At 37.5% G+C, this 14,046-nt stretch overlaps 1 protein-coding gene across 1 annotated transcript in view; it reads left to right on the top strand.

The window, feature by feature from the left end:
* The window catches only part of RUNDC3B (RUN domain containing 3B), a 52,736-nt gene extending 39,344 nt beyond the window's left edge, over window positions 1-13,392 (top strand). The window contains exons 9-11 of the mRNA XM_040548898.1: window positions 7,388-7,534; window positions 7,908-8,023; window positions 11,031-13,392. Of these exons, the coding sequence (XP_040404832.1) occupies window positions 7,388-7,534; window positions 7,908-8,023; window positions 11,031-11,176 (409 nt within the window). The 3' untranslated portion in view covers window positions 11,177-13,392. The remainder of the gene's footprint in view (window positions 1-7,387; window positions 7,535-7,907; window positions 8,024-11,030) is intronic.
* Window positions 13,393-14,046: the final 654 nt, after the last annotated feature.

Raw genomic sequence — 14,046 nt, forward strand, 5'->3', positions numbered from 1 at the left:
GTGTTCTATTTGCAGAGATCACTTTATCATTGATATATAGTATCAATCTATTTTAAGATTGTTTAGACAAAAGAAAATATTTAAATTACCTTAGATTAGAGTTTATTTTGGCTATATTTTATCTGATTAATTTAAATCAATATAAATTAAGTTTAATCCAGTAAAAAGGAATAGGAGAATACATTGTATACTTTCAGAACAAGATTTAAAGTTTTTATAAAATGAAAATAGTTTGACTAGATGAAAGTAGACTTAACCAGTGTGCATACACACACCGTCACAGAAATGTATTTTTTTCTTTTAATTATGGATGATATTTGTAAATTTAGGATGCAATATATTTTTTTCATTCTTTGGTATTTAGTTTTAAGGCAATAACTTTGTGTCAGGACTTTTTCAGTGTTTTGTTAAAGTAAAACATGAGATAAGTGATTTCTTGAAAGGCTTAAAATAAATTTTTAAAAATGCCCGAAGTCATAATGAAACAAATACAATGTATTTTGTTAACTGATTTCTTGAGCAAGAGGCTTTTACTAGCTGCCTTTCTTTTTGGATGGCAAGTGGTTGAGATTTAGTCTGGCCTTTTTTCTGTTTGTCCTTAAGGTTTACTTATGCAGCCACTTAACATAATGAAGTTTTTCCTTATTTTGTTATCCAAATTATGAACCAGATAACACCTGGAAAAGATTTTAACTGTCCTGTGTTCAGAGCTTTTTTATTTTGTTTTGCTTTGCTTTGCTTTCTTCCCCTTCCCCTTGGATCAGATTTTCGTCTTGCATTCTTTTCATTCTGTGATTGCCTTAGACTCTGAAGCTACTTTTTTTTTTTCCAAACCAACATGGGTTTTTTTGTCCTTCAAAGTAAGAGAAGTAGGAATCAATATTCATATTCACTTTTTTTTTTTTTAAGTTAGACCCATGACATTCTAAAGGAGTTTATATGCTAGTTTTGGCAAGTAGCTTTCTATATAGAAGATCCATCTTTTGGTTATAATGTTAGGTATAATGTTCTATTTTCCAGCAGAAATGAACTGACAGTTGAAGAACAGAATTAAAAGCTCTCCTTTACTTTTTTTTTAATGGCTTGATTGCTAGTCAGGTTCAATTTTTTATTATTTTTTTTTCCCCTTCAGTCAGGACCTAATATCTGGGAAAGTTGTTTGGAATTTGCCCGATATCCTCCTCCAGAGGAACTGGGCTTGGTTATTTGTCCAAGGAGAGAAGGAGATGTCCATCCTGCACTGCTGTAGTATGTTAACGAGCACATGCAAATTGCACTATAGTGCGTTTCTATCCATTCTGGATGATGTCTGTATTCTGAAATAAAATCTCCATTGTAATTAGATTACAAATCAAGAGTCAAGCTGCAGCTGTAAAGGTCAAGGAGATCAAAAGCTGTATAAAATTGATGACGGTAATTTTGTTGCTGGAGAATATGTTTCAAGACATCTAGGGAATATGAAAGGAGGACTAAAAAGGTTGCTGAAGAAGCATCAAGGGAATCTTCTGTGGCACAACTCAGTAGCATTGCTGTTAACACGAAGATCTGTTGGCCAGTCAGAAACAGTAAGAAAACTGGTGCGGTAGGACATGCCTGCTTTTTTTTCACTGCAGCGGCTGCCATTAGAAAGTCTGCTGGGAGCTAACTACTCTGGCATCAAATTTGGGGAATACTGTGTCTGTGCACAGGGCACACACCTGAGAGAGGTGATATGTTACAGCATCAAAATCCACTGGTAAGTAACTCATTTTCATACCTGCTGATCTAATTTCTCAAAGTCCAATGATATACCAGTCCAGACACCTCACTGTCTTGCTACACTACTGACAGTTTGAGAGTTCCCTTTTATTTTAGAGTTGCTCTTGCAGATTTCAGTTATATCCATGTATGCTATCAATTTGAGTTTGCATTCCATATTTCCTGTCCTAAATAATAGTTTTAAAGCTTGTTCTTTCTTATTCAAATGTTTTTATTTTTTTTAAGCTTTTATTTTCACTTTTACTTTTCACTACTCAGGTAGTTCTTGAACTGGAGCATTCATCTGATATAATTCCCTTTCTTAGGGAATTAGTCTGTTTGGTTTATTTCCTGTCTCCATCTGCTGGTAGGAGGGCAAATTGCCAACTGGACTGGCATTTTCTGGATTTGGAGAAATTAAACTTGCAGGTAAGAAATTACTGGTTTTTCGTAGGTATAACTAGATATGGAACTGACTTTTTTATTAAACAAAAAAAATCTGTGTAAATGGGTCTTTCAGAGACAATGTCTTCCAATGACATAAACCCAGGGCTAATTAGAAATGGTATCTAGCTGAAGTGAGACCAGAGAAATGGTTGTCAAGACGAGGCTTTTCTATATTAGCTTTATTTACACTTGAGATTATTATTTTTTTTTAATTTATTTTTAAATTCCCAGTGGTAAATATCGTTACAGGATAGTAAGTAAGTAAAGATAATCACCTTTTTATATCATTTGCATTTTGTGTGCAGGAACCCTGTGCGCGGATGTATCCTGTTCCCATCTCTCCACTATAAATGAACAAAACGAATCAGGTCACATTTTAAGTTACAGACGTTTTAGATGTGTTAATTCAGAGGGACAATTTCATGTCTTTCTGAGAGGGAACTGAGCTGTCAAAAGCAATGCTAGTGCAAGTAGAACTGTGGGATTAGCTCATGAATTAAATTTTAAAGGTTTCTTTAAAAGAAAAAAAAAAGCATTATTGTTTTGGTGATCCATTTTTGGAATAGCTCCTACACGATTGTACCAGAACAACTGAAAGGGCAGCAGACTGTAGATCAGTAATTTGTTGATTGCGTTTTGTTATTGTGCATGTACCGTACATAATGGTATTCTGCTTGTCCTTAATAAATCATCTCAAAAACATAAGTCATGAAATAACCATCCTTCTCCACTAGTGTTCATTTGCTCTGTCTTTGTAAGGTACTCTCCAGAATATTTACTTGCTGATTTCCTCAACTTTGATTAACTTGATGTCTATAAGAAGATTTCACTGCTCATTTTTCCCTACTCCTTAAATACACAATTTAAGCACTGCAAGTCAAAAGCATGTGGAGATGGTTCTGTGAGCAGCTGTACAAACCTGATGTTAGTATTCTGGCTGCTCCTGTTACTCACTGGATGAAAGCAAGTTCATTGGATGAAGAACTTGGCTTTTTATACTTAACCGTCTTTCAGTACAAAAATAGCAGTTCAGTAATCGCTTCCAAAAAAAATTAGAAATGTCTTCTCTCCGCCTGCTATTTTTTTAAATGTTTTTCAGAAATTCAAACACAATATGAAGGTATCTTATAAAAAATATTTGTTGGGATAAAGACTGCTTAGGGCAAAAATGTTGAAAGCAGGAGAAAAATAATTATTTTGTATCTGTAGGTCACAAAAGAGAGCTGCTGCTACTTTTTGCCAACATGATTGTAAAGGAATGGAAACGATTGTAGGTAGATAAGATATCACTTAGTGGATGTGGGGAGTAAGTTCCCAAGCATTCAGAAAGCCAAGATTTTTTTCATGTCTAGTCTAGGTGATATATCATAAATTAGTTTAAGCCGTCTGCTCTCTTTTGAGTCCTTATCTTTACACATTCTCCCTACTCTGCATAAAACTTTCTGCAATCCACAGTCTCACCAGGATGCCTTGTTAAGCCATATCTCACACGCTGCCTTCCGTTCAAACGGAGTCATACTGCTTTTACCCGTGTTAAATGGCTTAGCATATCTTATCCAGGCCTTATCTGGCATCATCCTGAAATCATCACAGCTACAAAACCACTATGAATAGAAAAATATTTTATGGAATTATATATAAAATTAGAGCTGTATAGTTTGATCTTCAATATTATTCTTAGGATGTTTTAGGGATTTTGTTCCGTTTAAGTGATGCGTAGAAGTTATGACAAATCTGTGTGTGGAGTCTTGCTTGCTTGGTCTACAGCCGCTTTTCAGCAGGTACTTCTTGCCAGTGTTTCATTCTTTGGAGCTGAGGCGGTAGAATAAAATCTGTTCGTACATAGGCCTTTCCAGTTTAGTATGTTTTACTGCAGACCTGCTTTCATTATTTTATTTAGAATATTGCATATAACACTTTGCCACAGATTTGAAATATATTCCAGTTGAGACCCAGAGAGTTCAGTAGTTCCTCTGTGTGTGTGTGTGTGTGTGTGTGTGTAAATTACAGAAAATGCTAAATCTGCATTTTATTCTTGAATGTTTTGTGAAATTTATAAATGTCACCAATATCTCTCTTTGCCTTTTGTACCTTTCCACCAATTCTTTGTTTCTTATTTTTGCTTTGAGTCTTTATTCTAATTTTTCCTCAGAAAGCTTGTATGTAGCAAACTTATTTTGCTATACTGGCAGATATATAAGTTTCAACAGTAATATTCTTCTTTTGGTTATACAGCCTGACATTAAGCATGTGGAGAAATGCTCTAATCCTCATTGCACTCGTTGTGATTATGAAGAAAAGCCCTACTTGAGCTGTTAAAGTATTGCAACCTACAGCTGATCAGCACCAGTTACAATGCTGGCATTCTGAGGAACAGAGCTCTACTGTAGAAATTTATTCTGCCTTGGATAAAATAAATCGTTGCCTTTTGAGGCTTCCAGAATGCCTCTTCGGACCAATCTTTAGAGTAGGGGAGCACTCAGTAATATAGAGCATCATTTTTCATATCGATTGTTTGGACATTCACATGCTTGTTTTCACTAAAATGTGATCACATTTCCTTCCTTTTTAACTTGTGTGGTAAACCTCTTTTGTCTCCGTTTCTTCCCCTTTTTGAAAGTTTGTGGCAGTATCACTACTGCTTTATGGTGTCTGGGAGTTTGAGAATGATGTAAACTGTGCAGTTTAATACTGGACTCAGGAAAGAAGTCTGGTTAGTGTATGTGAATTGTTACTGCCTGCGTTTATCTTGAAAGAATAGCTGTTTGCAAACTGTGCAATAGCAAGTCTTTGCTGCAGCTAAAATCTTGTGATGTTTTAAAAATGGCTGCAAGAGGACAGACAACTAAATAATTTACAAGGCTGAAAGAACAGGTAGAAACTACTAGCACCTGCTATGAGTATTTTCTCAAACTTCCTATTGTCTGTCTTGCTATTTTATAAAAGCTGAATACTGTGTTTGGATTGATTTTGTATATTCAAAGTTATTTTTACATATAAAATAATGTAATAGGAGAAGTTATTTCTTTATCCCACATGGTGCCTGTTTCCCTTCCTGAGCATGGGGGAGCAGTTTAAGGTGTGAACTCCCGGTACTGTCTTTAAATGTTATTGCTCTAAAATCCTTGAAAGAGTTTGGTTAGGCGTTGCTTCAGAATTTTTTTCCATGCAGCAAGGATGAAATTTCAGGTTACCATAGCATGAGGATTTGTGGAGCAAGCCTTGATATAGAAAGTCACGTAAAATACCAAAATTCTATTATTAGCAGCTTGTCTGCAGATGTGTAGTTTTTTTATCCTCCTCACTCACCGTATGTCTTTCTTAGTAACTTAGCATAGCTGCTGATTTGTGTGGTGATAATGTATAAGAGTTGTCCAGATGGGAATTTACATGTACGTGTATGAGTTTGCGCTTAGTTACTGTGTTCATTGTTGCTAATATACACTGGGTGTCCTGTTAGGAAACGTCACTGAAAGCATGCAAGCCCTTCTGGGTCAGGAGGTCGTGCAGCCTAGCTATCTAACCTCATAATGACTTGCCAGGTCAGTGGTTCAGTTTCCTCAGGCCAACAAGCCTTTAACAGACCTGTTTAATGTTCAAGGTACCCCATGGGATTAGGGAAACACCGCAGGGAAGTGAGTAACACAAAAGATATTTGAAATTACGGAGAGCTTCAAGTTATGGAAGTGTTTCTTTCTATACACACCTCAGAGAGCAGAAACGTGAGGGAGATCCCAGGATAGAATAGCTGATGCACAAAAAACTTGCACAAAAGCTGGGGGATTTCACAGAACCATAGAATGGCTTGGGTTGGAAGGGACCTTAAAGATCATCTAGTTCTCCAAACCCCTGCCACAGGCAAGGATGCTGCCCACTTTATCAGGTTGCCTAGGGCCTCGTCCAAGCTGGTCTTGAACACCTCCAAGGATGGATGAGGCATCCACAATTTCATTTTGAGATGGAATTCATCTTGAGAAAAGTTTCCTGAAAATAGTTTTGTTCACTCTGGTGCTTCAACGCCTTCTCTTGCAAAATTGCCATGTAACTGTCTCCTCTCTGAAACTGTTACTAGAAATTGCTTACTGAACTCACTACTGTCTTACCTTGCTTTGTGGGGAATTTTGTTTTTTTTTGGGTGGGATTATGTGCCCTTGTTGAGGTTCTTGTCTAAACGGTTCAGGTATCGCAAGAATTAAAAACTGCGTTGTAAAAATAGACCTGCTGAAAATAATACTTTTAATTCATATAAATGTATGTGTGCCATCAATACTTCTTTAATTCGCTGTGCAGTTTGGCGTTTCAGATAACAGTATGACATTTGGCTTTGAACTCCTGAGTGCATTCAGTATGGAGATACTTTAACATTAGCTATTTGCTTCTGGCCACAGGTTTTCAAACTAGTAAAGCAGCATTTACTGTTGCCTGGTTTTCACAGATTTTAGAATTTGTGTAAATTAGAAACAAAAATAATATTGCTTATGTTAAACAACAGCACAAGAGTAGGCTGGAGGTTGCCTTATACTACTGGAAAAAGGCTGGTGTTGTCTTGGCACCTAAAGAACCATGTACCTCCTAGCTTCTGTATGATTTTTGGTAGATGATTTCTGATGTTAGCATATTAGTTTCCTAGTTTCCAGAACTTCAGAAAACTGGTTTGCTTCATAAGACTAAGAAGCAAAACTGATTTGAATTGCAAGGTACCTCCATTAATGTGTTTTCAGTAATGGAGAAATATACCCTACTAAAAACTGTAAGGTGATTAAAAGCAGAATAAGTACGTGTTGTATTCTATCTGGAAGCATGTAATGCAATTAACATGTCTGGGTTTTAGTTCATTCCCCCAAAATACTTATTTGGGGGTGGGGAGGAGGCAGGTTGCACTTCAAAGCCCACAGAATTGGAGGGAAAAAAGGCATTATGTTCCAATAGTTGGTCTGTTAATTACCATCACGCAGACAGAAAGCATCTTTAAAATGCTGCTGCTTTTTTTAATGCTTTTGCAGAAAAAATGTTATTTCACCTTTTTCTGTTTCTAAGTTGCTTCCCCCGGGAAAAGTGAACCGCTTATGATGCGTTATGAAAATTGCAGTCTGTCAGTCACTTGAAGTAGAATCTTGAGTTGGACAAGACTACTTGTCCTGCTTTTCTTTCCTTAAGGAATTGCTTTTAATAGACTGAGATTTACTGTTTTTTATGTTCACAGGACTGTGCTAAAGAATAATGACTTGAGATCAAGACAAGAATTAACTACTCACCTCACCAATCAGTGGCCTTCCCCAGGAGCTCTGGATGTCAATGCTGTTGCCTTGGACACTCTACTCTATAGAAAGCACAATCAACAATGGGATGAGTAAGTTGAATATTTAGATTCACCTTTAAAGGATCGGAGAAACTCAAAATTATGTATTTCCCTTAGCATACTCTTAAATGTATTCCATTGGAAATACCTGTTAGAACGTACAAGGATCAGTATGCAGAAAAATTCTGTGTTTCTCACTTAACATAAAAATTTCCTTCCTTTGGATTAGGCCAAAAAAAAGTGTTTTCACAAAAAAAAATAGTCTTTTGCGAAACACAAAAAATAGAGACTGATTAAGTGAAGAAAGATTAATAAATTTTTTCATTAGTTATTTCCCAAAAAAAAAAAAAAAGCTTTTTGAGAAAAATATTTCTAGTGGGATCTTTAAATGTGTTATTATTTAAACTTATCACTTGTTTTACAGAAAAAGTTTTCAAAGTCTGGACCAATTTTCGGCAGATGTTAGTCTTTCTCAAACCTCTCTGGATCCAGGCCACTCACAAGATGGAAAGCAGGATGGAATAAACTTGTTAAATGAAGGTACAGAGCCATTCCAGTGGGTTCATTTTTTTTTTTTTATTCTTCATGGTTCTGATCTTCAGACCCCATGAGATGAATTTTCAGTCTGAGGGAGAGATTGAAGCACATCTTTTCTCTGTTGTTATGCATTTTTTTTTCTGTTTCTCTAAGTACTATATTTCAATTAAGTCTGCATTTCTTCAAGACTCCCCCTCACCCCCAAACAGGACTCTGTGATATGTTTAAGGCTAAGCTTCAAATGTGTTGCATGTCCTCCTTATCCATCATGTAACCTGAGAAAAGCGTCTTCCTGCTCTAACTAAATCAAATCTTAATCCCACTGCTGTTTCTTAAAAGGCACTTTAAAGGGACTGTATTTGCAACTACCACTGTCATTATTACATCTTGCTTTCAACATTAATTTGTGGAGATGCAGCCTAATAATGTATATAGTTTTAAAAACAAAACCAAAAAACATGATATGGGCAGTGCTAGTACATAAATGTAATATACCACTCCCTTCAAAATCCGTATGCTTGTCAAAGTGTAACTGCTCCATCTTGTGGACAATTGTGAAAAGCAGAAAAATTCTGGAAGACTTCTGAAATAGTAATGTTTTGGGTACAGAACAGAAAATACTATAAGCATTTTTCTTTATCTAATCAAATAGTTGCTTTAGACTCTACAATACAAGGCCATAACTGCAAAGTTTCTTATTAGAATATTAAGCACGCAAAATTTAGAACTTGTTAAAAACAATAAACAGTATTAAAATTCAAATGTTTCAAGTTAGCATGGGGAAAATGAAATACAAACAGCATGTTTGTTATGAAGAGCAATCTTGTGCTGATCTACTTAGAACACTTTTTCTTCTGCAGCATTAATCCTTTGAAGTTTATGCTCTCTTTAATCTTCCATGAATTAAGGTGTGGCAAAAACACTGGTAATATTTTAGGTTCTGATTTCAGGACTCTATCTTTAAAGGCAGCTTAATGGCTCACTTCTAAACTAGTGAGGTCCATCAGTACCTAAGCTTTAATATAGTTTTGTAAGAAATAATATTTTAACATCTGTAGTAGTTCTACTCAGCTGGGCAGCTGGGCTCCACCACAACTGCTCTCTCGCTCCCCCTCCTCAAAGGAAAAGGGGGAGAAAATACAATGACAAGGGCTCAAGGGTTGAGATAAGGACAGGGAGATCGCTCAGCAATTATTGTCATGGCCAAAACAGACTCAGTGTAGGGAGATTAGAGAAATTTATTACCTATTGCTAACAAGTTAGAGCAGTGAGAAACTAAAAACAAATAAATAAATAAAAACACCTTCCACCCGTACACCCTCTTCTACGTCCTCCCACCAAGCAGCACAGGGAAACGGGGCATGGGGGCTGCAGTCAGTCCCTGACGCTTCGTCTCCACCGCTCCTTCAGGGTCACTCTCTGCCCCTGCTCCCCGTGGGGTCCCTCCCGCCCACAGGCTGCAGGTCCTCAAGAACTGCTCCCACATGGCTCCGTAGCACGGGATCCATCCCCCAGGAGCAAACTGCCCCAGCATGGGTCCCCCACGGGTGGCAGCTCCCCCCAGACCCCCTGCTCCTGCGTGGACTCCTCTCCACGGGCTGCAGCTCCGGCCCTGGGCCTGCTCCTGCGGGGGCTCTCCATGGGCCGCAGCCTCCTCCAGGCCACATCCACCTGCTCCACCAGGGGCTCCTCCACGGGCTGCAGCGTGGAGATCTGCTCCATGTGGGACCCATGGGCTGCAGGGGGACAGCCTGCTCCACCGGGGGCCTCTCCACAGGCCTCAGGGGAACTGCTGCTGCGTGCCTGGAGCACCTCCTGCCCTCCTGCTGCACTGACCTTTGGGGCTGCATGGCTGGTTCTCGCTCCTCTCTCCCAGCTGCTATCATGTCATCAGTTTTTTTTGTTTGTTTGTTTTTCCCCTTCCTTAAATCTGCTCTCCCGAAGGCCCAAGAAGCATCGCTCATGGCTCAGCTCTGGCCAGCAGTGGGTCCCTTTGGAGCCATCTGAAACTGGCCCTTTTCTGACATGGGGCATCTTCTGGACTGTATTCACGGAGGCCGCCCCTGCTACCAAACCTTACCTTGTGAACTCCTGTATAACATGTCATTTATTTTTTCCATAATTAATTTTTTGATGGAAGGGTAGCTTTTTTTTGTTTGTTTGTTTTTTCCTTGCATCCTTCCTGACAAAAATAAAGCTCTTCTGTCAGTAAAAGGAGGTACAATTTTAAGAAATGTTACTTTATACTGGTAAGACTGGCCTGTTAGTAAAATCTTATGCTTGTGACCTTTTTAAGCTGCTTGCTTTTAAACTCAAGTTTAAGATGATTTTTATTCTGCAGGTGAAACAGGAAGATGAAATATGGAGATATTGATAATCAATTTCTTTATTTTGTGCCAGCTCATCTAATAAATTCAATTATAACTTAAATGGCTATTCTGAGAAGGAAGGAATTGTCTGATACACACTTATACCTTTAAGCATGTTTCTTGTTTACTGTCAAGAGTGTTTGGATGACAGGGTAGATGCTTGCACTGCCACTCTTACACTGCAGGGCTTTTTCCAGTGTCATGAGTGTAATGCACATCAAATTAACAAGAACAAAAACATTTTGTTTTGTGAAAGAACTGCATTCTGGTTCCAGATAATTCTACTCCTTTCCAGGGATTCAAAATTAGATCTCTGGTACTAATACCATATTAGTAATATCATTTCCATTTATAATGTACTCAATTAAAGCCAATGCTTGAATTAGTAATTTCTATTCACCATGTAGACTGACCAGCCCAGCCTGTAATGCAAATCTCTGTTTTGCATGGATAGGGAAGGTATAAATGACATCTCTTCCATAACTGCGTTTGTGATGAATGCATGTGCTAAAGCAGGAACATGTAATAGTCTAGATGAAAGTTGTCTTTTTTTTTTTTTTTTTTTTCCCTATTCCCTCTTTGTTTGTGGTCAGGTCATCTTGTGCTGTAATGATTCACTTAATCCTTGTTTTTCCTAACAGGGAAGGAGGACACTCCATCGTTGCTTGGCCTTTGTGGCTCTCTTACTTCAGTAGCAAGCTACAAATCTCTAACAAGTCTGAAATCAAGTGAATATCTTGCAAGTCCCACAACAGAGATGACAAGTCCAGGCTTAACACCATCTTGAGATGCACACGAACAGGAAGGGCTTTGTGTTATATGCATTTGGTTTATGTTCTATAATATGACTTACAATGAGACTGCTAGTTCTAAGTTAAAAATAAGCTGCTTTATTTATTTTTTTCACAGTTACCGGTTTAATTCACAAATTCTCTTAAGTTTTCATTCAAGTTTTTTTTTTTCTGCCAGAGGACTTTTTCAGATTTTCTGCTTTAGTCTTGAATTATTTAAAACTCTCAGTCAGGTACAGGGCATATACTCTGATACTTCTGGCTGATTTTTAAAATGAAGCAGTTGGAAATCAGTCCCCTACTTAACTGCCATGACCTTTGTTTCTCCTTGCAGTGGTTAACAGCCTGGCCCTACTATAGCCATAGTGCTTCTCTGCAGTGCTTTAAATATCAACTCTTGCAGAAAACACAGGGAATCCTTAATGCCAGTCTTTGTAGGCAAATAAATATTTTACTTAAAAATCCATCTTTTCATCTGTGTATGTTGCATAGGACCTCAAATAGCATATTTAACCTATCAAGAGCTCTTCTCAAGTTGATTCAATGTTAGATTTTGCATTCTTATTAGCATCATGGCACTTACAAGATGTCTGAATCACACTGAAGAATCACACTGAAATACTCTTAGTAATTCTTAAAGTTGCATGAGAATAACAAATACAAGTTGATCATCTAAATCAGTCATACTTAGTAATTTGTAAATATTGAGGAAACTCGCTAAATTTCAAGCTTTTGAGTGACCTGGCTTACAAATAATACCCTATGAGGAATTTTTTGGCTTACTGGCCTTGCTAGAAAGAGAGGGACTAAGGATGGTGGGGTTAGCACCTTGGGAAATTTGGATCGTACATTTATTGGCAAGATCCCAAGGAGAGTGAAAAAGGGGAAACAAAGACAATGTGATGGTATTCTCATGTTAAAGGTTTTTCTCATTCCTGTAGTAGTGCAATAGGTATTTTCCTTGATTAGGTAATACAGCAAATCTTATTTAAGTCAGTTTTCTCAAATTATTTGCCATTTATTTAAATTACAGATACAAAAAGCCTGCAACATTTTTTTAAGTGAAACTAACTTTCCAGATTACCCTACGGTTTTGAAGTTTGCAAATTAATTTTTGAATTGCAAACTGTATTCTTAATTCTTTGTAAGATATAATGGATCCTTTATCTAAGAATTTTGCTAATCAAGGTAATGCTTCTCAATATGGTTAGTAACTTTTTAAAAGAAACTTAAGTGCATGTAAGTATGTTGTATTTATAAGTGCTAGGGAAAATGCTTTTTTTGTGCCAAAGAAGTTTCATAAATTGTTTACATGAGTAGCTGCAATACAAGACAGATTTTTAATTGCTTACTCTCGGATGTTTACAGTATGTCACTACACTCTGTATGGTTTTAGTTGATTTGCCTCTTGTAATGGTACCTTGGCACTACTACAATGGTCTGGTCATCTTAGAGTGGGCTTGAAAGAGAGAATTCATTCTTACCTTTACCAAAACTGCAGGAAACATACAGCCTCTGTAAGTGTGGGGCTTCATCTGTCTGGAACTCAAGGCACCGTTGGATTTAGCTGCATGAGGTTCAAGATGCTTCGTCTCAACTCTAGTCCACAGTGCTGGAGGTTACTGCATCCATGACAGGGTAAATGAATACAGAGGCCGTTTTAATGGAAAAGTTTAAAGCAGCTTAGCAAATTCCACAGGCCTTGTCTTTCAAGCCCTCGTGAACCCACTCAGTTAATTTCTCTGTAATAAACTCTATTAAGTCCTTTCATACACTGTCAGAATGTACATTACTTCATGTAACTGTTCTTTGGTTATTACATTAAGTACATGTTCTCTCATGGCAGTTGAGTAACGTTATTAAATACTAATTTGTAAGTTAGAGTTGCATTTTTACTACAAATACAATGAGGGAATGTGGATTCCACAAGTTAACATCCTACATCAAGGTGTAGTGATTTAATCAGTCTTGTTTGCTGTTAAACACTTCTCCCACTTCATCAGTATTTTGGAGGGGGCTATTATCATGATCTTTAGTCATGTTAGCTGATGGCTCTTTTCTTGGAGCTACTGGTGTGAAATTCATGTGTCATTTAACTGAAGTCTTTTATGTAGTCTGACACCACTGTGAGGTTCTGGGTGTCGCTTTGTGCATGGGAAATCAGTTGTGTGTGTCTTTCTCAGTTCTAAACATGAATCATTTTTCAGAAAAAGAAGAAAAAAGAAAAAATGCCAAAACTGTATGTTTTGTTGCCTTGACGTTCCATAAATGTTGCATGTAAATTAAACATTTTGTATCATCGCTAATTACTAGTTTTTGTCTCTGTTTTAATCAAACAAAAGAAGACTTGGCAAATTACAGTACTAGTGGGCTTGCAGCAAATTCTCTTCTTGGAAAACAGGGAGACTTGGTTGCTGTATTTCACTCTGTGGTCCAAAATCTGCTGTTACTGCTTCCTTTCTCTTCTACTAGAAACTCAAAAGAAGGCCTAAAAGTACTTTGGAAGTCACAAGGAGGGAACAGTGTAAAATATCTCCTATGGCAGTACCTCGTGCCTGCATCATATGCTGTAAACTTTGTACCTAATGTCTTTACTACTCAAGCATTTTTCAGTGTGTGCTGAATTTTCATGAAGGCCAAACACAACCTGGGATACCTTCTTCATAACAGAGTACGACTGACATCCATTTCTTGGGTAAAGCACATAGAAATATGCAAAAAGTAAATAAAATAAATATCAAGCACTTCTATTGAAAGAAGGGAGGGGGGCGTGGAGGCGGCAGGAAGTTTTGATTCCATAAGTGCTTACTCGCAAAAGAGATGCAACATTTCACACGCTGTGTGTGCTATGCACCCTAGCCAGAGC

Source organism: Cygnus olor, chromosome 2 (assembly GCF_009769625.2).
Source record: "Cygnus olor isolate bCygOlo1 chromosome 2, bCygOlo1.pri.v2, whole genome shotgun sequence".
NCBI classification, from domain to species: domain Eukaryota; kingdom Metazoa; phylum Chordata; class Aves; order Anseriformes; family Anatidae; genus Cygnus; species Cygnus olor.